Source organism: Protopterus annectens, chromosome 11.part0 (assembly GCF_019279795.1).
Source record: "Protopterus annectens isolate FY-2018-M chromosome 11.part0, PAN1.0, whole genome shotgun sequence".
NCBI classification, from domain to species: Eukaryota; Metazoa; Chordata; order Ceratodontiformes; family Protopteridae; genus Protopterus; species Protopterus annectens.
The window spans coordinates 843,597,250-843,619,580 of NC_056745.1; the positions used below are offsets into that span (position 1 = coordinate 843,597,250).

The 22,331-nt window shown below is 39.0% G+C and overlaps 1 protein-coding gene across 1 annotated transcript in view; it reads left to right on the top strand.

Moving 5' to 3' along the window:
- CAMK1D (calcium/calmodulin dependent protein kinase ID) overlaps window positions 1-22,331 on the top strand; it is a 2,521,771-nt gene that overhangs the window by 2,387,590 nt on the left and 111,850 nt on the right. Inside the window, exon 6 of the mRNA XM_044088260.1 lies at window positions 2,566-2,641. Within this exon, the coding sequence (XP_043944195.1) occupies window positions 2,566-2,641 (76 nt within the window). The remainder of the gene's footprint in view (window positions 1-2,565; window positions 2,642-22,331) is intronic.

Sequence of the window (22,331 nt, forward strand, 5' to 3'; positions counted from 1 at the left end):
ATCTGGGAGGGATGACTGAGCAGAAGGTAAGTCTAAGTGAGGAGGTCAGAGCAAGAGTCAGAGGGGCTGGAGTCAACTGGCACAGATAATTGGGAGTGGTTTGGTAGGGGTAGTGTGTGACATAAAATACCAAATAAGCTAAAAGTAAGGTATACCAGACAGTGGTGCTACCTGTACATTACTGAAACTTGCACAGTGAAGGCAAAGCAGCTAAGGAAGTGAGAGCTGAGACCAGTGATAACATGAACACTGGGACAGGCAAAGAAATGAGGAGCTCAAACCACAAGTAGAAGTAGCTCCAATGGCAGAGATGGTCAAAGAGAGCAGATTATGGTGATTCAGTCACATATGCAGGAAAGCACAAGACAATCTGGTGTGTCGAAACTCCTGCTCCCTTGTGACAACCTTACCAGCTCCATGATTGCTGCCCTGTGGAGGTGCCTCTATGCCTCTATGGACACACAACTTCCCGACTAGATGGATCACTAGCTATATTGCCCTGGCCTCTCCCAGCCAGTATGCTGCTTACTGCAGTGAACCTCATCTGTCTCCATCCCTTCCCACAGGATAGACAAGCTTACATTGGCTGTTCACTCCCATCTTCCCCTGTGACCAACACTTGCACATTTTAAGCATTCTAAAAAAATCTGATCTAACCTAGAACTAAGGAGTGTTCATTTTTTTATCATTGGTGTTTTTCATTTTTAGTCTCAACCAACATGACTGTGTAACTTATTTTGTTTCTGTTTTATTATTCTGTAATGTCTTTTTAGTATATGTTTCATTGCTTTCAGTGTTGCATGAACTTTATTCATTTTAGTTTTTTTATATTTTTTAATGTGTATATATTTCATTGCGTTCAGTTTTGCATGAACTTTATTCACTTTAGTTTTTTATATGTTTTACTGTTTGTATGCATACCTGCCAATCTCTTAGTGCAAGAAATCTGGACAAAACCATAAATAATGGGGGGACAAAGGCCTAAAAATAGAGACACTTTTTAAATGTTGCTCTTACAAACTTAGAAAATTGAAGGAATAACAGATTTTGCATTAGCATGAATTTTCTGAAGGATATGAAGTGTGAAACTCAAATGTATGTCACTATTTTCTGAATACAGTCTTTAATGATTTGCCAGTGATTTGCCAGAAAACCACAATTTTATGAAAAAATGAAAGAAAAATATGAGGCAAAATATGGACATTCTGAGAAAATCTGTACAATTGAGAAGTATGTTTGTGCAGTTTTCCATAATGCTTGGTTACAGGTCATATAGTAACGCTGAAGTTTAAGTTCAAGTTAGTGGTTTTAAGATTAGGTTGGAACATGCTTGTCACCAAGGGAGGGATAGATTCCTGTCCCTGAGACTTCCCATACTCTGGAATAGGCTACCCATCTATGTCAAGCAAAGTTCTTCATTAGCACTCTTCAAGAAAAATCTTGATGAGTGGATGGGAAATAGGAAATACACCCCGGGAATCACTTCTGTGTCTCTGATCGACAGTAGCACAGGAAAATAACTTTCTTGGGTGGCGTAAGCCAGGGAACCTTGTTGGCTAGGCTTACGTAGGCCCTTGGGCTGATAGCCTAGTACCTACCTATGAACCTATGATAAATCATCAGATTTGTTAACTGCTAATGCCAAACATCCATGCAAACACATACCAGCTTTCTTATTAGATTAAATTTAAGGCTGTGAATGTATTACAATGCTGTCCTTATTGTTTCCACTGCACATCACTTTTTTCCAGTGAGATATCATTGACCTGATTTATTGGTTTGCATTCTTACATCACCAGTGACACTGCTGTAAGAATTTACACAAATGATTTTCTTCTTCGATCAGCAGATTAGTCACAGCTTCAAACTACAGAACCGTCTTTCTACAAACTTTTTTTGTGATGCAATGTAAATCTTTAGCACTAGTCAAGGTTCTCCATGCCTGAACTTTAATCATAGATTGAACTGAGTTGTTCATTACTTATTTCACCACTAGAGGGCTATAATGATCCATTCAAATATCACTGACAGCTCTTAAAAGTACAGCGGGAGCATTCATGCACATTTGCTTTTAAAGTTCTGCATGCATAAAGATTAAAAACATGTTTTCTTTTCCAGATAGTAGGAAATTGCAGGTTATATGTTTTCAGTGCATAGCTTGAGGTACAACACAAAATGAAGATGCTGCAACGTTTCTAATTCTTTTCCTTTTTAAGTTTGCAAGTGGTTTGCCCATTCCCAGAGTGGCATGGTTATGTCATGAAAAAAACATTTTACTGTTTACTGATCCAGAATATTTTGTTTTGATGGCCAACAAAAAATGCAAGTTAAATACCAATACGCCCCATATTTCTAAACGCAAATAAGATTTCAAGGAAATCATCTACAGTGTTTTCAGCAGATTTTTTTGTAATTGGATTGTCATGTGCAGTTTTAAGACATAACATGAGGCTACAGAATTTGAATAGTTTCTTGTTATATAGATTATATGATAACTTAAGTGACTACTGACTTTTAAGAAATATATAATATGTTTTTTTTTTCTTTGTACAATCTCTTCCACAGCTCCTGAAGTACTAGCCCAGAAACCTTACAGCAAAGCAGTGGATTGCTGGTCAATTGGTGTCATTGCTTATATTTTGTAAGTAGACATTATAAGGATTTTTATGATGAGCATTAATGTGCTTCTGACATGTTTTAAAGAAACACTATTTGCTGCTAACTAATGGCACTTAAAATCCAAAAGGTCTGAGTCCCTCATTTTTCCTATGCCAAAAATGTTATTGCAAAACTTAACATGCAATCTGCAACAAGGAAATCCTTGCTCTAAATACTGTTGTTCTGTGTTTTATGTATATATATATATATATATATATATATATATATATATATATATATATATATATATATATATATATATGTGCAATATTGTGTTTGAGTACCTTTAACATGAAGTTTTCTTAAGGCTTCGCTTTAATCTGACTCAAGGCTGTAATTCCATATTATGATCATGAAGAATCCCACTTATTTCCCCATAAAATCTGCTAAATATGCCATGTAAGTTATGTAAGCAATAAAACATAGTGCAAGTCTATTAGCTGAAATCTTTGTTCACTTTCTTCCAATAACTGTGCATATAATGTATCTCATAAGTCTGATGACCAGCTTCATGGTTTCAAAATCACTTTTAGGATCTAATAAATACATTTCATCTCCAGAGCCATTGTGATATTGGACTCTGTTCTCATATTATTCCAGAGGTTACTATTATCCCAGTTTTTACTTTCTTTTACACTGAATGTATACTGAGCAATAAATCACTAAATAGTAAATAAAAAAATATTGTCTGCAACTTTTAATGTTGCCAGAAAGTGCATATTATAAAATGTAAAACACTGGGCATCCAGTACCTCTGCCTAGCAAATGGCCAGTCTGCCAGTGTATGAAACCTGAAAGGAAGGGAATTCCCTTTCTTCTTTCCTCATTTACTCTGCCATTCATCCAGCTTGAGCAGTTGCTTACTAGCCATAAACATATACAATTTATTGGTTAACCATATTTTGACTTTGCTTTTCTATCAGATATCTACTCCATTGTTGTCTAAAATTGGAATAATTTATTCCTGTTTCCCATGGCTGTTTCTCCTCATCTAACCACATCAGTTCATGTTACCCAGTTAGCGCCCACTTTAAATTTTAAATGGTATTACTGTCATTGTGAGTGCTCTTTTTGTGATGTCTAAACTTGTCCAACCGTTGAAATCCTTTTTGATTTTCAGTTTTTCCAACTGCACTTCATGCACAGAGTCATCTTCACTAGCATGTAATATCTCTAGTCTGCACCATTTCAAGAGAAACATTTTAGAGCCTGTCAGATTGCTTGGACTTTATGGTCAAATCCAAACTTTAGCACCTATAAGATGACTTAGGAATGTTACTTTACTCCACCACCCCCCTAAAAAAGAGAAAACCTCATTAAAGTATTTTAAGTTGTTGTTGTGTCTTTTGGCTTTTCCAAAGTATTTTAAGTGCAGAGCAATATTTTCTAACCTCATTAACAAAGTGTCAGAAAATATGCTTGTGCTAGTTATACATGCTACCATAGCATCCAGGTAAACTGCAACATTTTTATGCTTTGTGCTATGCTTCTCTTTCTGCTTTAAAATATAACAGCTGAAGGGACATTCATAAAGGTAATCTATTATACCTAAAAAGTCTGAGTATTCAATGCCATGTATTTTTGAAAAGTGTGAGTCTATATACGTTGGTATGCACAGATAGTGTTCAGATTTGATTTACTATTAGTTGCTACAGCACATGAGTATTTCACCATAGGGACTAGGCATTACACGGTAATCTGTTCAGTAGAAGATTCAAGTTACCAAAGATGCCAACAAAACTATCCAGATTTATGACAGGTACAATATGTGTGTTAAGTTATTTCTTTTCTCTGACAGAAGCAGTTTAATTCTGTTTAAGATTTTATTTTCAAAGTTTAATTTGATCTTGGCTTGAAAACATCTTAGAAGTATGTTGCCCATCATTTGTACCTTTGCAAAAATTTATTTCACTGTGGTCAGTTTATTTTTTAAAACGCTTTTTTACACTTTTGTGAAATATCTGTATATTTTGAGCTTTGTTTCAGACAAGCAATAGAGAATTGCTGTGCATATTCAATTCCTGTAACCAGTCTCACCTCCAACATATTTGGTCCAGACCTCCTAGTAGCTTCAGCCTCAGTTTCAATGCATTTCAGTTATAACTTTAACCCCCTATCGTAGTTTTATTTCATTTCCATTTGTTAACTGGTATACAAAACTGTTTGCAAAAGACCATCTGCAAGCTCACCCCAGAGAAAAAAACAAATAACAACTGTGAATCAGAGAATCAAAAAATAAATAACATGCATAGCTAATCCATACTATGGTTTAATCCATGACAGCATAGTTGGAAGAACTACACAAAAACATGTAAAGTTAAGGATGTTCCAGTGTGTCTTAACTTTTCCATTCCGCTTCATATTGTACTGGTGAAATCTGACTAGGTGATTTAGTAGTGCTTGTGTGACATCATCTGCCATGAAGTATGAAAGTCTTACCTTTTTTATTCACAAGGAGTAGATAAAAAGAGTGGGATTAAGGCACTGCCGATTTTAAAGTGGAAACTTGCATTACATAAGTGAAGTGTAATTTTGTAATTTTGCCACAAGGTTTACAGTATACTGTGATACGGTTCTTGCTCTGGGATTTCGTATGCTCTTGTAAACAGGTTTGACTTTCATTCTGTAGATTAAATTAATTTAGTATTAGCAGCCTATTTGTTTAGATGAACATCTGATATCTGTTAAATTTAACAAATAACACATCTGAATGACAGATGACAGGAAAATGAGGGTTTTGCCAAGAAACTGTTTTGCTGATCCATTTCAGAACACATGCTTAATACACTGGCAGAAACACACCCTTCATCAATATAATAGACACATGTCTCCCCATTCAACCTTACTGGTCAGTACCTCAGAACTAGGTCAAATAAAACATAAATACCCTGCTGCCTGCTTTCACTTACAAAGAATGAGTTTCTTAATTCAACCTCTTAAAATGATATACAATCTCCCTGTTAACACAGGGCACTTTTATAGATATCTGGCAGTATACTCTAATTATATCCTTGCCTAGATCTGCTATCAGAACATCTGCTCATGATCTTAGGTAGATATATATATATATATATATATATATATATATATATATATATATATATATATATATATATATATATATATTTATCAGTACTCCCTACTTTAAAAATAATTCTAGAAAATGTATCCAGATCCAGAGTTGTATGTACATTGAAAACAATAGTATCATTTCATGGCACCAGTATGACTTCTTGCAGGAAGAAACACTGTTAGTGCAATTTCCACTCTAAAAGGTGTTTTTTATTATACTAACATGGATAAAAACCTCCTATGAAGTCTAGTTTTAATTGCTCTGACTCGGGTCTTTGAGTTATTTAACCATCAGCTCCTGTTGGCTATACTAAAGAAATCTGGATTCAGTTCTGAAGTTGCCAAGTGGTTTATAAATTACTTATCTAACCAATCCTTCTCTTTTAAAGTTATCTCCTCAATCTCTGACTGTTTCCATTAAGAAGCATACTGTGGGCTTCTGTCCTCACATGCCCCCCCCCCCCGTTTATCAACCCCCTTCCTATTGGAGTACCAAACCTAAAAATGCTCTTTTATGCCACTGATGTGGATATATAATCTCATAGGTTCATAGAGCTGCTACTGGGAAACAAACCTGTTAAACCATTTGACGTTTAACCACTACAGTCCCTCTGATATTCTTATCTACTTGACCTGTGCTTAAGTGATGGGGAGAGCTAGGTTTGGGATATATTTGTGTTTTTTTCTATCCATTCATCTAAGATAGATTTGAAGATGGTGAGGGAAGTGCTTTGCTTTATGAAAAGTGAGGGTATACTAAAGTGATGGGGGAGTCTTCTGTCATGTCAACAAGTCTAATTTATGTTGCCATTTTGATTTTCTTTACTTGATCTCATATTTGTTTTGCTTCTGTCTTGTGAATCTGCAGTAGATAAGGCAGAAGTGAGTCATTTGCTGCTTGGTAGGTGAAGCATAGATTGCCGTGCAGGATATGTATGAGCCAATGTAGGGAAACAAGAGTTCTGGTTGCTCTGGTAAGTTAGGGGGTTCATACTACTGCAGTTTTCCAAGTTTTGTTAGATGCTTGGACAAATACATGCAAAGGGTGCTAGTGCAGGTCTGATGAATGATCAGTAGAGGGGAATAATGATGGCTTTGGACCAAGTGGAGAAGCCCTTAGTATTAATTTGGGTGAGTCAGAAGGATTTCCTAATGAAGGAGATACATGGCGGTCAAAGGAGAGATTGCTATCCACAACGTTGTAAAGGTCTCTAATGACAGTGCTTTTTTCAAGTGGGTGTATTTTGTGTGGCAGGTGTATGCAAATTCCTATTTCCCAAGCTATACCATGCTTCTTTTTGTCATACAGCTTTAGACCACATCCCTGACCAAGTTAGGCCATCTAAGAGGATATGAATGCCTTTATGAGAGTTGCCGATGGCTCCAGTATCAAAATCTTCTGTATTTTTGGTCAGCCAAACACCAGTGTCAGTTATGACATCAGAAAAGTAAATGCCAAATAGAAGTGGTCCCCGAACAGAGCCTTGGGATGCACCACTGGTGAAAAGTGTCTTGGAGAACAACATGCACTATGTCCTTGAACTAGTTTTTAATCTATCTTACCATACAGGGATCAGTGTTTAAGGCTAATAGTTTATAAAGAATCCCATGATGTGGCATGTTACTAAATTCCTTTATCTGAGAAAGCAGCCATGCAGCACAAATTGTGTGACCACTGTCCACCACCTCTGTGACATTTTCAATGAAGTTAACAAGATTTAGATGGCATGACCTGCCAATAACAAATCTGATTTATTGTGGATTGAGCCTGACCAAATTTTTAATAACTTGGTTTATGAGGTCAGTGTAGATGCATGAAGTGTCTTCACTGACAAGACTTGTAAGACTAATAGGTCTGCAGTTTCCTGGGTCAGTGGTGCAGCTGCCCTTATGTAGCGGCATCATCATAGCAATGCACTTTTATTCTTGGAAACGTATCCTTTGGTAAGAATTAGGTTTAACAACTCAAGGAAGGGTCAGCAACAGCCTGCTTTCCACTATGTATTAGACCAGCTATATATTGTTGGAACCCACTGAAGAGGTGTTGTGGGTCTTGGAGCATACTTTAAGAATATGCTCCATTGTAGTGGTTGTGGGATGACTCACTGATGTTTGGCATCATGATAATACTTTCAGAAGGAAACATTTGCAGCAAATGTATTTGCTTGTATGTTGGCATTTTCTTTAGCCTTGGAACGGGAGGTGTCATTACAGAAAAGATCAGATTAGGGAAGTGAATTATTTCTTAGTTTTCTACTGTAGCTGTCAAAGGACTTAAAATTATATTTAGCCTCTAAAGCTAGGCTATGTTCATGGGATGCTGTGATGGTCATTATAGTTACCATCAGTTTCTTCATGAAGCATTTTATATTTCATTGTGATGGGAGGTTCCAGTCTTACAAAATAATCTAAGCAGTTTCTTCCTTCTGTTGGATAATTTATTAATGTCTAATGACCTCCATTGTGGTTTATTGTCAAATTTGCCATTGCATTTGGTTCTTGTGGGGACTGCATTGTCAATGCATTTATATAACTGAGCATAAAGATCCTTTGCATAGGTGGCTGCATATCCCATAGCCACTGTGAGGTTAACATGGGTAAATCTGGAGATTTGGTCATATAATTGTAAAAGATCTGCTTTTCTGAAGTCTCTAAAGGGGGAGGGGTGGTGGTGTTGGTCACCAGGAATGGATGCTGTGAGGGTAAAGGTAACCTTCCTGTGGTCCAACTTAACTAATGGCAACACTCAGATCTGCTCTGAGTTACAGCCCAATGACACTAAATATACAGAACCAACTGATATCGCCAACATCCTGGCAGATAGATTCAGTGCTAACTTTCCCCCCTCTCACCCCCTAAAGGGCCCATCTTTATACTGGAAGAATGCAGAGTTCCTGTAATCACAACTGCAAAGGTAAAAACCTCACTCTCCAAAGTCAAGAACACAGCATCCATGGGACCTGACAACATCCCAGGCTGCCTTCTACACTAACTACAGAATGAACTGGCACCCCACCTAAGTACCATGTTCAATCATAGCCTCACCTCAGGCTTTGTGCCCATTGACTGGCGCACCACAATGGTTATCCCACTCCACAAAGGGGGGGCCACAACAGACCCTGGGAACTACTGCCCCATTAGCTTGATGAGCCTGGTCTGCAAGGCCATGGAAAGTATCACCATGGAACTCATAAACAAAGATATTGGAGATCTCCAAACTGTGGACCCCACACAGTTCGGATTTGTAAAAGGCAAATCTACTTGACCTGTGTCTCCTAAACCTGAAAGACTTCTTTGAAGCAGTCACCAAAGTCATAGATGAGGGTAAGGTGGTTCACACAGCTTACCTAGATCTCGCCAAGGTGTTCGACACCATCCGCCACTCTGGAATTATAGATAAACTCACTAAACTAGGTATAAATCCCTATGTCACAAGATGGGTTGCCAGCTGGCTTACTGACAGAGCCCACACTGTGAAAGTAGCAAACTCCAAATCAGACTTGAGACCAGTGACAAATGGAGTACCACAGGGTTCATTCCTGGGTCCTCTCATGTTTGGTATCTACTTCTCTGAAGTACAGGCTAACACAGAAGGTCTTTGGATAACTAAATTCGCAGATGACTGCAAACTAGGAGCCATAATCGAAACTTCTAATGATGTGGACATCCTACAAAAGGGTCTCACTGAGACAGATGTCTGGTGTCAAAGCCATGGTCTCAAGCTCAATGCCAAAAAGTGCATTGTCTTCCCCTTTGGTAAGAACTCTGTACCCATGAACTACCGCATAGGTGGTAGTCTACTTTTATTTTATTTTTTATTTATTTTACATTTGTTGACCGGGATAGTCTGACTGGATGCATGTCCATTTTCAGCGGAGGCCCGGAGAGAAAAGCTCCAAGGGTAAGCAGATACAGCATTACATAATACCAGCATTACATATTACAAACAGACTATTTACAGAGATTACATAAGTAAGCAAGTTAGTTCCACAGGTTACAGTTAATCCTGAGCACAAGTCAGGATTAAATTAAATTACACAGTAAACTGGTTAACAGATTTTTACACATTCTAGAGAGAGTTAGCCAGGCTTGATACATTGACATAGCCATACTTAACACCGAAAGTGTGATAAGAGACCTTGGGAGGTGGACAGTAGTATCTCCTTTGATAATCACATCACCACAGTGGTCAGGAAATCCTTCTACGTGGCACACCAGATTTTAAAAGGTTTCTCATCCAGAAAAAAAGAGGTCATTGTTCCCCTCTACTCATCACTCATTAGACCCATTATAAGAGTACAATGCCCCTTTTGGTATGTAACTCACAAGACATCTACAACAACTGGAAAGGCTGCAGAAATACCTCACAAAGAGGATTACTGGCCACAAACAGATGCCCTATGCAGACCGACTCAAAAAAGTTCAGTTTTACTCCGTTGCATATCACCTACTCAGAGGCGATCTCTGCCTAACATACAAAGCTATGTCAAACCCAGAGCTGTTGGACATGCTCCATTTAAAGAAATCCCAATCCCTCCGAGTTGCATGCTCTAGGGACCTAAACCTTGTCACCACAATAAACAGAACATGCTGGAGGGATAGATTTCTGTCCCAGAGACTTCCCATACTCTGGAATAGACTACCTATCTATGTCAAACAGACCTCCTCATTAGCACTCTTCAAGAAAAATCTTGATAATTGGATGGGTAATAGGAAATTCACCCCTGGGATCACTTCTGTGGTTCTGCTTGACAGGGGCACATGAAAATAATTTTCTTGGGTGGTGAAAGCTGGGGTACCTTTTTGGCTAGGCTTGTATAGGCCCTACGGCCAATAGCCTAGTACCTACCTATGAACTTATAAGGATCAACCAGGGGCAGGAAACATACTGGAGCAAAGTTTTTGAGAAGCAGATCCAGTTTGTTATCATCCCTAGTGGGATTATGGATAATTTGATCCAGGGAATTTCCATTAACCCAATCTAAGAAACACTGTGCACACCCAATTTTAGATATGTAAGTACTGCAGTCTGCTGCTGGTTTAATATATTCAGGAAGATGGTTATTGAGGCAAGAGTGGTAGGTTTAAGTTTGTTGAGATTGTTTTTGATGAAGGGTGTTTGTCTATATGTTTGAGATATATTATATCTGATTGTTGACCAGACTCTTCTATAGGTATAGAGGCAGTTTTTGTGTCTTATAAAAGTGAAACAACTGTTTGATTGAAGAACATGTTGAATTGGATAGCAATGCTTTCTGTGAAGATGGTTGTTATGGGAGTTGGCCAGGTTCTATGTCCACAGTGGATGAAATATTTATTGATGACCAGAACATTTTAGAGTTAGTATGACCTGTATTTTTTTGTCTGGTGTATTAAGAGCTTCTATCTGATTTGATCTTATTTTTGGTTTGGTTTCTAAGTTGTCTGAAAATCTGAAGATTGGATTAATTTTTGTTTTGTTTACAGTGACTCCAGTCTTTGTCTCTGTTCATTAGTAGATTTGTTTGTTTTTCTAACCAGGGAGCTGGATTGAAGTTGACTCTTATTTCTAACCGATGCATGGTTGTTGCGTATATCTAGGAAAGTGCTATTAAAGAAGGATACAGCTTAATCTAGTGGAAGTTGGTTTAGTAGTTGCCAGTTGATTGATTTTAAGGTACTGGTGAAGATAACATTATCAAAGATAGTTGTGTTGTGAGATTGGCTGATATGGTGTGTTTTTGGGGTGGGTGGATAATCTCTTACAATAAAAGTAGGTAGTAGTTAATTTAGATTTTCTGGTAGGGAGTCAGTGGAAGTAAATTCTTCTGGAAAATTTGTGAGGACCCAGTCCAGGGTGCTTTGTCTGTTACTGTTTCTGTTGTATCTTCTTGGAGTACCAATAAGTTGAGTAAGTCCATAGAGGTTAATGCTTCTGTTGGAGAATATATTATTTGCTGTTAACCAATCAAGAATAAAACCTCCCATTATGTTGATTTCTTGATAGTTACATGAAGAAATCCAGAAGAGGAGTTCCTCAGTTGTGTCAATGTTATTTCCAGGGGAAATATACACTCCTAGCATAGTTATGTTTTTATGATTGTTTATTTTCATTGTAGCCATCAGGATTTCATCCATTTCTATAGTGGCGGTAGTTCAATGAAGTGACAAGTGCTTGCATATATATGATAGCAACCCCACCTGCTTTTCTCATTTTTCTGTCTAGTCTAAAGATATTATAGCCTACGGGAAACACTTCTTCATCATGAATTTCCTGCTTTAGCCATGTTTCTGTGGCTATGGTTATGTAAGTTAGGTGCTGGGATATCCAGGTATGTACCTCTGATGGTTTGTTGCAGGTACTTCTGAGGTTGATATTAAAGAGGAAAGGTCTTTTGAATATGATAGGTGAGGAAGAGATTGTCAAAGGGTGGGGATTTGTGAATTAAGTCCCGGGTTAGGAAGGATATCATCTGAAACTTTAAATTTTAGTAGGTGAGGTTATTGTTTGTGTAGCCACTTATATCTGAGTTTTAACTGGATGACTGACTTGAGAATAGAATTGCGACTAGGTAGACATATTTACTTTTTATCATGTGGATATAGGAAGGGGTAAAGAGGGTGGGGATTATGAAGATATTGTTGATTGAGAGTAGTTTGGTGGTTAACTGAGGAAGGGATCCAAGTTGATAGTAACCTCTCGTTTGACACTCACATTGCCAAAGTGGTTAGAAAGACCTTCAATATTGCCCACCTTATCATGAAGGGATTCACATCTAGATCGGGAGAGGTCATTGTGCCCCTTTACTCTTCCCTCATCAGGCCCATAATTGAGTACAATGCCCCATTTGGGATGTACCTTACCCGACACCTGCAGCAATTGGAAAGACCCCAAAAGTACCTCACCAAGAGGATCAAGGGACTCAAACATATGCCATATGCTGCCCGGCTAAAGAAACTCCAGCTCTACTCAGTAACATACCGCCTACTCAGAGGCGATCTATGCCTGACGTACAAGGCCATGTCCAACCTGGAATTAATGGACATGCTCCACCTCAGAAAATCCAAATCCACCAGAGCTACGCATGCAAGAGATTTGAACCTCAGCACAGAAATAAATAGGACATGCTGAAGGGACAGATTCATAACCCAGAGGCTTCCTTCACTCTGGAATAAAATCCCAGTCCATGTTAGGCAGAGCCCCTCACTGACTCTCTTCAAGAGAAATCTTGACGAGTGGATGGGAGATCGTAGGTTTACCCCGGGGGTCACTTCTGTGTCACTGATAGACAGAGGTACAGTAAACTAAACCTTAAAATGGGCACAGTATACTCATTCCAATGGGTGATGAAAGCCAAACACACTCTGGTTAGGCTTATAAATGCCCTAGGGCAGATAGCCTAGTATGAACCTATGAACCTATGAAGAGGCAGGTAACATAGTACTTTTAAGTGGTACTTTGGTGAGGATAATTGGGTGAGTGCAGTCTGGAGAAATAATAGAAGTATGTTTAGGATTAGCATATTATAGCAGGAAAGAAGGGGATACCTGTGTTAGTTTTAGGTTAAGTCGAATTGCTGGGCGAATAGAATGGTGAGCAAGGAAAGGGACTAATTGATGAAGTGGATGTCAGTGATGTAAAACTGTGTGATTTTATTGGGAGGGTGTGGATAGTAAATGGGGATATGAGTGTATAAGTGTAGAGATGGGCTGGGTGATTGGGATGAGGGCAGGGTATAGGAGCAGAGTGAGCCCATGTATAGTGAGCCCAAATCACGGTGAGGAATTCAGACAGAAGTGAGAAAAAAAGAAGAAGAAAAAACTATCTCATGGATTTAAGTAGTAGTATGGTAATTTATGTTTAAATTTGATGTAAGGGATACTACTGGGGAATGTTTAATAAAAGTACAACTTTGCCACAGGAGAATTTTTAACTAAGTAAAAACATAAAGCTGCATCTCCTTGGTTAAGAAACATGAGTTATAGAGTGCTTAATGCAGCAAAAAATATTTGTTCTGTTTACTCTGACTGCTTGAAGTGATTCACATAATTTATTTTTTTATTTACTTGTTTATTTATTTATTGGTTGGGGGGAGTAGCATTTACCTGAAGCCTGCTAACTTTACTAGAAGGCAGCTGTTTAATCAATATGTTTCCTTAGTTCATAGGTTCATAGGTAGGTACTACGCTATCGGCCCAAGGCCCTATGTAAGCCTAGCCAACAAGGTTACCTGGCTTTTGCCACCCAAGAAAGTTATTTTCCTGTGCCTCTGTCGAGCAGAGCCACAGAAGTGATTCCCAGGGTGAATTTCCTATTTCCCATCCACTCATCAAGATTTTTCTTGAAGCGTGCTAATGACGGACTCTGCTTAACCTGGATGGGTAGCTTGTTCTAGAGTATGGGAAGTCTCTGGGACAGGAATCTATCCCTCCAGCATGCTCTGTTTATTGTGGTGACAAGGTTTAGGTCCCTAGAGCATGTAGCTAAAAGGTATTGGGATTTCCTTAGGTGCAGCATGTCCAACAGCTCTGGGTTTGACATAGCGTTGTATGTTAGGCAGCAATCACCTCGGAGTAGGCGATATGCTGCGGAGTAAAGCTGGAGTTTTTGAGACGATCAGCATAGGGTATCTGTTTTAGTCCCGTAATCATCTTTGTGAGGTACTTCTGCAGCCTTTTCAGCTGTTGCAGATATCGTATTAGGTATAGTCCAAAAGGGGCATTGTACTCTATAATGGATCTAATGAGAGTCGAGTAGAGGAGAACAATGACCTCTTTTTTACTGGATGAGAACCCTTTCATGATGAGGTGTGCCATGTAGAAGGATTTCCTGACCACTGTGATGATGTGATTATCAAACAAGAGACTACTATCCACCTGAGTCCCAAGGTCTCTTATCACACATTTGGTGTTAAGTAGACTGCCACCTATGTGGTAGTTCATGGGTACAGAGTTTTTACCAAAGGGGATGACAATGCACTTTTTGACGTTGAGCTTGAGGCCATGGCTCTGACACCAGGCATCTGTTTCAGTGAGGCCCTTCTGTAGGATGTCCACATCCTTTGAGGACTCGACTATGGCACCAAATTTGCAGTCATCTGCAAACTTCAATAGTCAGAGACCTTCTGTGTTAGCCTGTACTTCAGAGAAATAGATACCAAACAGGAGAGGACTTAGGACTGAACCCTGTGGTACTCCACTTGTCACTGGTTTGAAGTCAGATTTGGAGTCTGCAACTTTTACAGTGTGGGTTCTGTCAGTGAGCCAGTTGGCAACCCATCTTGTGATGTAGGGATTTATACCCAGTTTAGTGAGTTTATCTATAATTCCAGAATGGGGGATGGTGTTGAAAGCCTTGGTAAGGTCAAGATAGGCTGTATGAACCACCTTACCCTCGTCTACAGCTTTGGTGACTGTTTCAAAGAAGTCGGTCAGATTCAGGAGGCATAATCTGCCTTTCACAAACCGAACTGGGTGGGATCCAGAGATTGGAGGTTACCAATATCTTTGTTTATGAGTTCCATGATGATACATTCCATGGCCTTGCAGACCTGGCTGGTCAGGCTAATAGGGTGATAGTTCCCAGGGTCCATGGTGGCTCCCCCTTTGTGGAGTGGGATAACTGTTGCTGTGTGCCATTCAGTGGACACAAAGCCTGACATGAGGCTATGATTGAACATGGTGCCTAGGTGGGGAGCCAGTTCATTCTGAAGTTCATGTAAAACACAGCCTGGGATGTTGTCCTGTCCCATGGATGCTGTGTTCTTGGCTTTAGAGAGTGCAGTTTTTACCTGCGTAGTTGTGATTACAGGGACTCTGCATTCTTCCGGTATAGATATGGGCCCTTTAGGGGGTGAGAGGGGGGCACAGTTAGCACTGAACCAGGATGTTGGTAAATCAGTTGGTTCTGTAATTTTTGTGCCATTGTGCTGTAATTTAGAGCAGATCTGGGTGTTGCCATTGAGATTCTTGACATAGCTATAGAATGTTTTGTGGTTGTCCTTAGAATCAGTGGCAGTCTTGCTTTTGTAGCTAGCTTTGGAGGATTTTATGAGGGATCTCAGTTTCTTACTGTGGCTGACCATGGAGCTCCTCCACTCATGGGATTTTACTCTCTTTTGCAACAGTTTCTTCCTTCTGTTGTAGAGTTTATTTATAGCAGGGGACCACCAGATTGGCTTCCTTATTTTGTAGGATAGCGTCTTGTTTCTGTTAGAGATAGCACAATCCATGCACTTGTGTAAGTGCTTATAGAGTGCATTTGTGTAGGATTCAGCAGTCATAACTGTTGTCCATCTGCATGTGTGTCGTGAAGTTCGGGACTTCTGTCTTGAGAAGCATGAAGTTGGCTTTGGGGAAATTTTTTACAATGGTTTCCTTAATGGGGGGTGGGATGTGGATATCTATGGTGATTAACTTATGGTCTGATCTGACCAACAAGGATTTGACTTCAGGTGTGGAACACCAATCACTCATGCTGGTAATGACTAGGTCTAGGATATTGTTGCCCCTGGTAGGGGTGTGGATAAGTTGATCCAGGGCATTGGAGTTTATGAATTCTAGAAAGCTTTGAGTGAAGGAGTTGGTACATGAGTAGTTTTCCCATTTAATGGTGGGATAGTTGAAATCGCCCATTATTAGGGTGTTTGGTTGAACCCTAATATTCTATAGTATATCAACAAAACAGGAGTGGGAATCCTGGGATATGATGAGGGATCTGTAGCAAGCTACAGTTTGGATTCCAGTTTTGCCCAGAGTTAGTTGCACTTGGATAATCTTGGATGCATTATATTGGGCAACTAGCCTGGAGGTGTGGATAGCCTTAATGAATATGGGCACACTTCTGCCTTTGGTATTCTGGTCCAAGTTAGATGGCCGAAAGGTATGGTATGAGTTATAGCCTGGTAATGCAGGGGTGCTTTCTGGAGCCTTGAACCAGGTCTCAGTCACTGCACAGATATCGATGTTCTCCATTTTAAGCAGTGCCTCGAGTGAGTGCATTTTGAGGTTTAGACTTCTAGCACTGAGTAGCATTACCCTGAGTTTTTGCTTGCCTGTACCTGTTACGGTGGTGAATTTGTCATTTGAAATCTCACCAGTCAGCTCGAACACAATGCAATGCAAACAAATCAAGGCACCAGGTGGCAAGCACACAGTTCAGAGAGCAGCCAGGGTTTTGTTGGAGAGACAGAAGTTGAATTTGTCATTTGAACCTTTCCTAAAAAAAGGCACTATAAGGTCGGCAAGAGCCTTAGCCAGTATCGGGAATCCCAGGAGTGACAGGTGCAAGACATCTTTGGCAAAGCATCCTGGCCTGTTGACCATGTTGGCCCAGGCAGACAGATACTGGATCCCCTTAGAATGACACCAGAAGCTTAGCCAATTGTTGAAGTCAGTCATTTTGTCCTTGTACTGCGGTATCATTCTGGGTGATGGCAGAATGCTACTCAGGGCTAGGGTCATAACTGCCTGGACTACAGGATTAGAGAGCTCTTCCATATCTCTTTTTATTGTAGTCCAGGGAGGTACGTCTCAGGTCATTCACACCAACATGGACAATGACAGAGTCATATTTGTACTTGTTGTGGAATGACCTGAGTGCATGGGTTATGTGGCGGATCCTGGCACCTGACAGGCAACTGACAGTAACCTTGTCCTTGTTTAGCCTGGTGAGTGGAACATCAGTGTGCCTGATTATAGAGTGACCTATGACTAGTGTGTTGGGTACGTTGTTTTGCCTAATGAGCTGTAGTTGAGTGGCACACTGAGTCTGTGGGCTATGTGTCATTTGGGTTGTGTTGGGGGGTGGAGGTTGCTTGTGTTTCTGCTTTGGAGGTCTCTGTTGCTTGTCAGATTATTATTGAGAGCCTCCATGAATGTTTTTGTGTTTTCATGTGTGGATTTTGGTGGTGTAGGTTTAGTGGGAGGTTAGCCATTGTTACAGTAATGTGTGTTTTTTTCTTCAGATTGCAATAATCTCAGCTGAGGTTAGTGGCTAAGGGAATTACTTTAGCCAGGGAATCTTTTCTCCATGAAAGTAGAGTACGCTAATGCAGGGACATCAGTAAGCATATGTTGTGTATAGTACAGTGTACATATAGGCAGCCAGAGCAGTAGCAAACACAGTAAAAAATAAATGTAAAAAAAAAAAAAAAGAAATGCATTACTTTACAAATCTCCTCCCAATATAACTGCTTTTACAGTCATGAGAAGCGCTAAACATCTGATGAACAGCTTGTAGCCCATCCATTTTACTTGACAAGTACTCACCAAGTACATTTTTCTCAGGAAAGTCTTTTATCAATGCCACAAGACCTGCTGAGATTGTGCACAGTTGTAAAAAGTAGTCAGGTGATACAGCTATAGAATCACTGGATCTATTTATTGTCTGCCTTTTGTAATGGGGATGGAACACTTACACCACCTACGCAGGTATGTAATTTTCCACCATACTGTTGGTTGCATTTAAGAACAATACTAAAATTGCTAGAAATGCATCTGGCTCATAAAAATAACTAAAAAACCAGCCACAATTGTGTCAAGCATGAATACAAACGCAATATTTAGGCAGAACTCTGTACACCACTGAGCCTATGAGACAAAGAGGTAGGAAACAAACACACAGCATCTACAAAAAAGTTACTAGTATAAAGTGTTTACACTCTGTAGTTGGTACACTTTCCATAACCTCTATCTTCCCCTGGAGAAGCAAGTTGTGGTTGTACTGCCAAAGATACAATTATCCATGGTGCAGTTCTTTGCAGAATGGGTGATGCCAGTACTATCACTTGCTCTCCTGGTAGGCTGGTGCCAGACATCTAGTTTATATAAAGGGCCACCACAAGGTCCATGAGGAAGAGTTATAGGAAAATCCTGATATCTTTGTCACACCTGGTAGGAGCCTCATGAACCCAATAGCTGTTAAGGCCATGATCATTCAACAGGTCCACATCAGAAACACAATAGTAACCCCTTATGTACAGACACATAATAGGATGTCTTGTGATATGTATTTTAAGGCACCAATGGTGCAGTAGCAAAAGAGTCCCTATTGTGGAGTCATTAAGTTAGTCCAATAATTGGACTTCAACACAGGATCAAGAAGCCATGTTTGATGCTGGCAGATCCATCTGTACCACAGAGGGTGACAATGTGCAATGTTACAGACACTGGCCACAAAGGCAGCCACTAACACCTGTTGTTCAGCTATAGCTACTGCTATCACAAACATTATAAATACTAATAATAATTGTGATGCAAAATTCTGGAACTTTTTAGATAGTAATGGAGTGAATGGCTCAACATATGGTAAGAATAAAACTTTGTTACTTACATCAGTTAGACAAACTTTTTCAAGTTTATACTGGAAAGTTTTTATGTAGAATTATGTACATAGAATGTTTGTTACTCCATGTAAGTTTAGTAAAGTGACTTATTCAGTTTGTTGGAGATGTAGTAAAATATAAAAGCTGATTGGATACACATTGAAACATTAAACGTATATTGGGAAGAGATAAGTATGTTTTTTAAGGGTTCATGGTCTGATAATTGTTCTTTAATCAGATCAGTAATACTAATGAGTGTTCCACTTCCTGTATCTGTAAAAGCAAACTAAAAATAATAAGTAAGTAAAGATCAGAAAATGTTTTGGACTCTCTTGGTAGTTGCTAGAAATTGCTAGAAAAGTTATTGCAAAAAAAAAAAAACAATGGAAGTTGAACTCAGTTCCTGCATTCAAAGAATTTTTAAATTTAATAGCAATGCTATGTAAAACTGAAAAAGAAGTGATCAGAATAAGATCTATAAATCTTACTAAGACTTTTAGTAGTTGGGATAAGCTTGAAATGTTGCTATTGAAATACCTAGACTCTTAATGTGTTAGTTGTATAAGATTGCCTTGATGATTCAGTGTACTCCTATCATTGTATAGCAATATGTGATGTTGAATTTCCTTTTTTTCTGTGTATATATTGTACATATGTTAAATTAATAAAACTTTTCATTAAAGAAAAAACATAATTTTTTCTAATTTGGCAACTGTACACTGAAGATTCCTGGCATTTGGAATGTATAAAAGCTTTGCTGTACCACATTGGCTTTAGAAACCTCTGAATCTCTTTGCCTTGTTTCTGCCATCATTTGCATAAGAGATGAGACTCATTTGCAGTATGTATCCCTGCATTTGATATGCTTTTGCCACTATGGTTTCACTATGTGTCTGATTTTCTACTTTTTTCTGTAGTGATATCACGTAATGTCCACTTCCTGTACTAAACAATTGATTCTGACTCTTCCTACTCTCCTAATACATATTAGTTTATTAGTTACTAGGATGTCATTCTGTAGGTGCCAATCAGTGTATTTGGGCAGTGGAAGTAAGGTTACCATGTTTTAGAGTCCGCCTTCTGTTTTCTTAGATTCCATTTCATGTTTGCTCCCTCATCTCTCACCAGAGACAGATCCAGTTTTTCATGTGGTTTAGGAGTTCCAAGACAAACATATTGAACAGGGCTATACACACAACACAACACATCATGTTACTTTTTTAAATTTTTTATGACATTCCCTGACTTAATATCTTTTGTTTCCAGTTATATTACAAATTCTGTCCACTTCCATAAAATTTACTACCCAGTGTCATCCCTTTCATATTTGCTAGAAATATGCATTGTAGACCAATTCAAAAGCCTTGCTGAAATCCAGATAGATTACATCTACAGATCTACCTTTGCCCACTTCTGCAGTGACCCTGTCACGGAACTGGATCAGGTTAATCTGACTTGATCTACTTCCTGGGCTTCCATGTTGGAATTTATTGAGAAGCCCATTCTGCTGTAGGAATCATAGTTTCAGCACTGCTTCCACCATCAGGTTCACTAGTATGTAGTTTGTTGAGCTTATTCTTAAGCTTCACTCCACCAGTGTAAACTGGTACCACTAGTGCTTTTCTTTTGTCCCCCAGAATAACTGTTTTCTAATGGGACCTGTTGAGTAGGGGAACATAAATATCCATTGAGGGATTATGGTTCAATGGAAGGCAGTGTGAAGATTTAATGTCTGAAAGCCATGTTCAGTGAACAAAGGGGTGATGCACTTTCTCCACTGTTGTGCGACCTTAGAGTTGGTGTAAATAAGTTGGGCGGGTGAGGGGGTGTGGAGGGATTTCGCTCACACAGGTGATGTAGGCGAGCTTGCCCTCCTACAAAAAAAGTTTGACATTGTATTCAATGAAAGGGTTTTTTAGTGAATCACATTCGTACATTTGTCCATAGAAGAGTAATCCTTCAATAACTCTGTCAGAAGCCTTAGTAATGCATAACAGCCCTTTTTAAGATACTTAGTAGGATCTAATTTGGTTTCTGTCCCTTGTTATTCTGATGCCTTAGTGCCCTTTTAATTCCTTTTCCAGACCATTTCCTGTCTCCTAAGATCACTCACTTCTGATTTTTCAGTCCCATGTTACTTAGAAGGACTTTTATTCAGCACTGATGCAAAATATTTGTTTGACCGTTTCACTGCTCCCATTGTCTACTTATGATTTTCACTGGTCAGGTTGGATACCCAGCCTCCATCATTTTCTTTCTTTTCTCTACATATGTAAAGAGTGCTTCCTTCCTTGTCTTAAAGCTCACCACATACCAGTTCTTCATCCCTTCCTTTACCGTCATGATGTACTTTGCTGACCTATCTCTAATCCCCAATATCCTTCCAATTGATTCTTTCCTTAGTCCCCCATTCCCTGCATCTTTATTCCTTTTCTCTTATGGTTGTCCTTACCCCTTAGAGAACCAAACTCAATGTATTTTCTTTATTTCATCTTGGCATCTCTTCTATTCATATTCTACACATATTCCCACATATCTTATCTATGATGTTTAATAGTTCCTTTCCTTCTTTGCTGTCTCTTCTTACCTTTCCATATGCCTGTTTATGAACCTTTCCTATTCTGTCCCAGTCTATTCTCTGACTCTTCTTTGTGGTCCCTCCCAGTTTATGCTAAATAGTTGGGGTATGAAACAAACTGTTAGAAGATGACTTTTAGCCAGAGGAGCTCTGACCAGTTGATCCACTTGTCTCTTTCTCCTGCTACAGAGAAAAATGCTTAAGATTCTTTGTTTCTTGTATTTGTAGTATAATTTTGCTCTGTCCATTCTGTTTGGTACCTCAGAGAGTCTAAACTGTTTAATTATAAGATAACAATGTGCTGTTTGAATATTGTAACAGTTAGCATCTGTCTTGTTTTATAACCTGCTGTTGAGCAAGATTCTAGTAGGCTAGATGGTAAGGTATTTCAGCTTAATATATTAATGTTTTATGGGTGTGGTCAATAAGACTCTATATTGTATATATTCTGGTAATGTAACTATTAAATATGTTTACTGCTTTAGAGGATGAGCTAGTGATGTGGTTTGTGTAAGTTCTGCCTTTCACTGTTGTGGTATCTTTGTGTACTTGTGTGGTAGTTTCTGTTTTTTAACTTTCTTCTTAGGAAACAGCAGCTTGTACTGAAGGGAAACAGATGTGGAGTTCTTTGCATAGCAGTGTGGTCAGATCTCCGTGCATGCTAAACAGAGGAAAACAGCTGTATTTATTCATACATTAGATATTGCTTTATAAGAGCA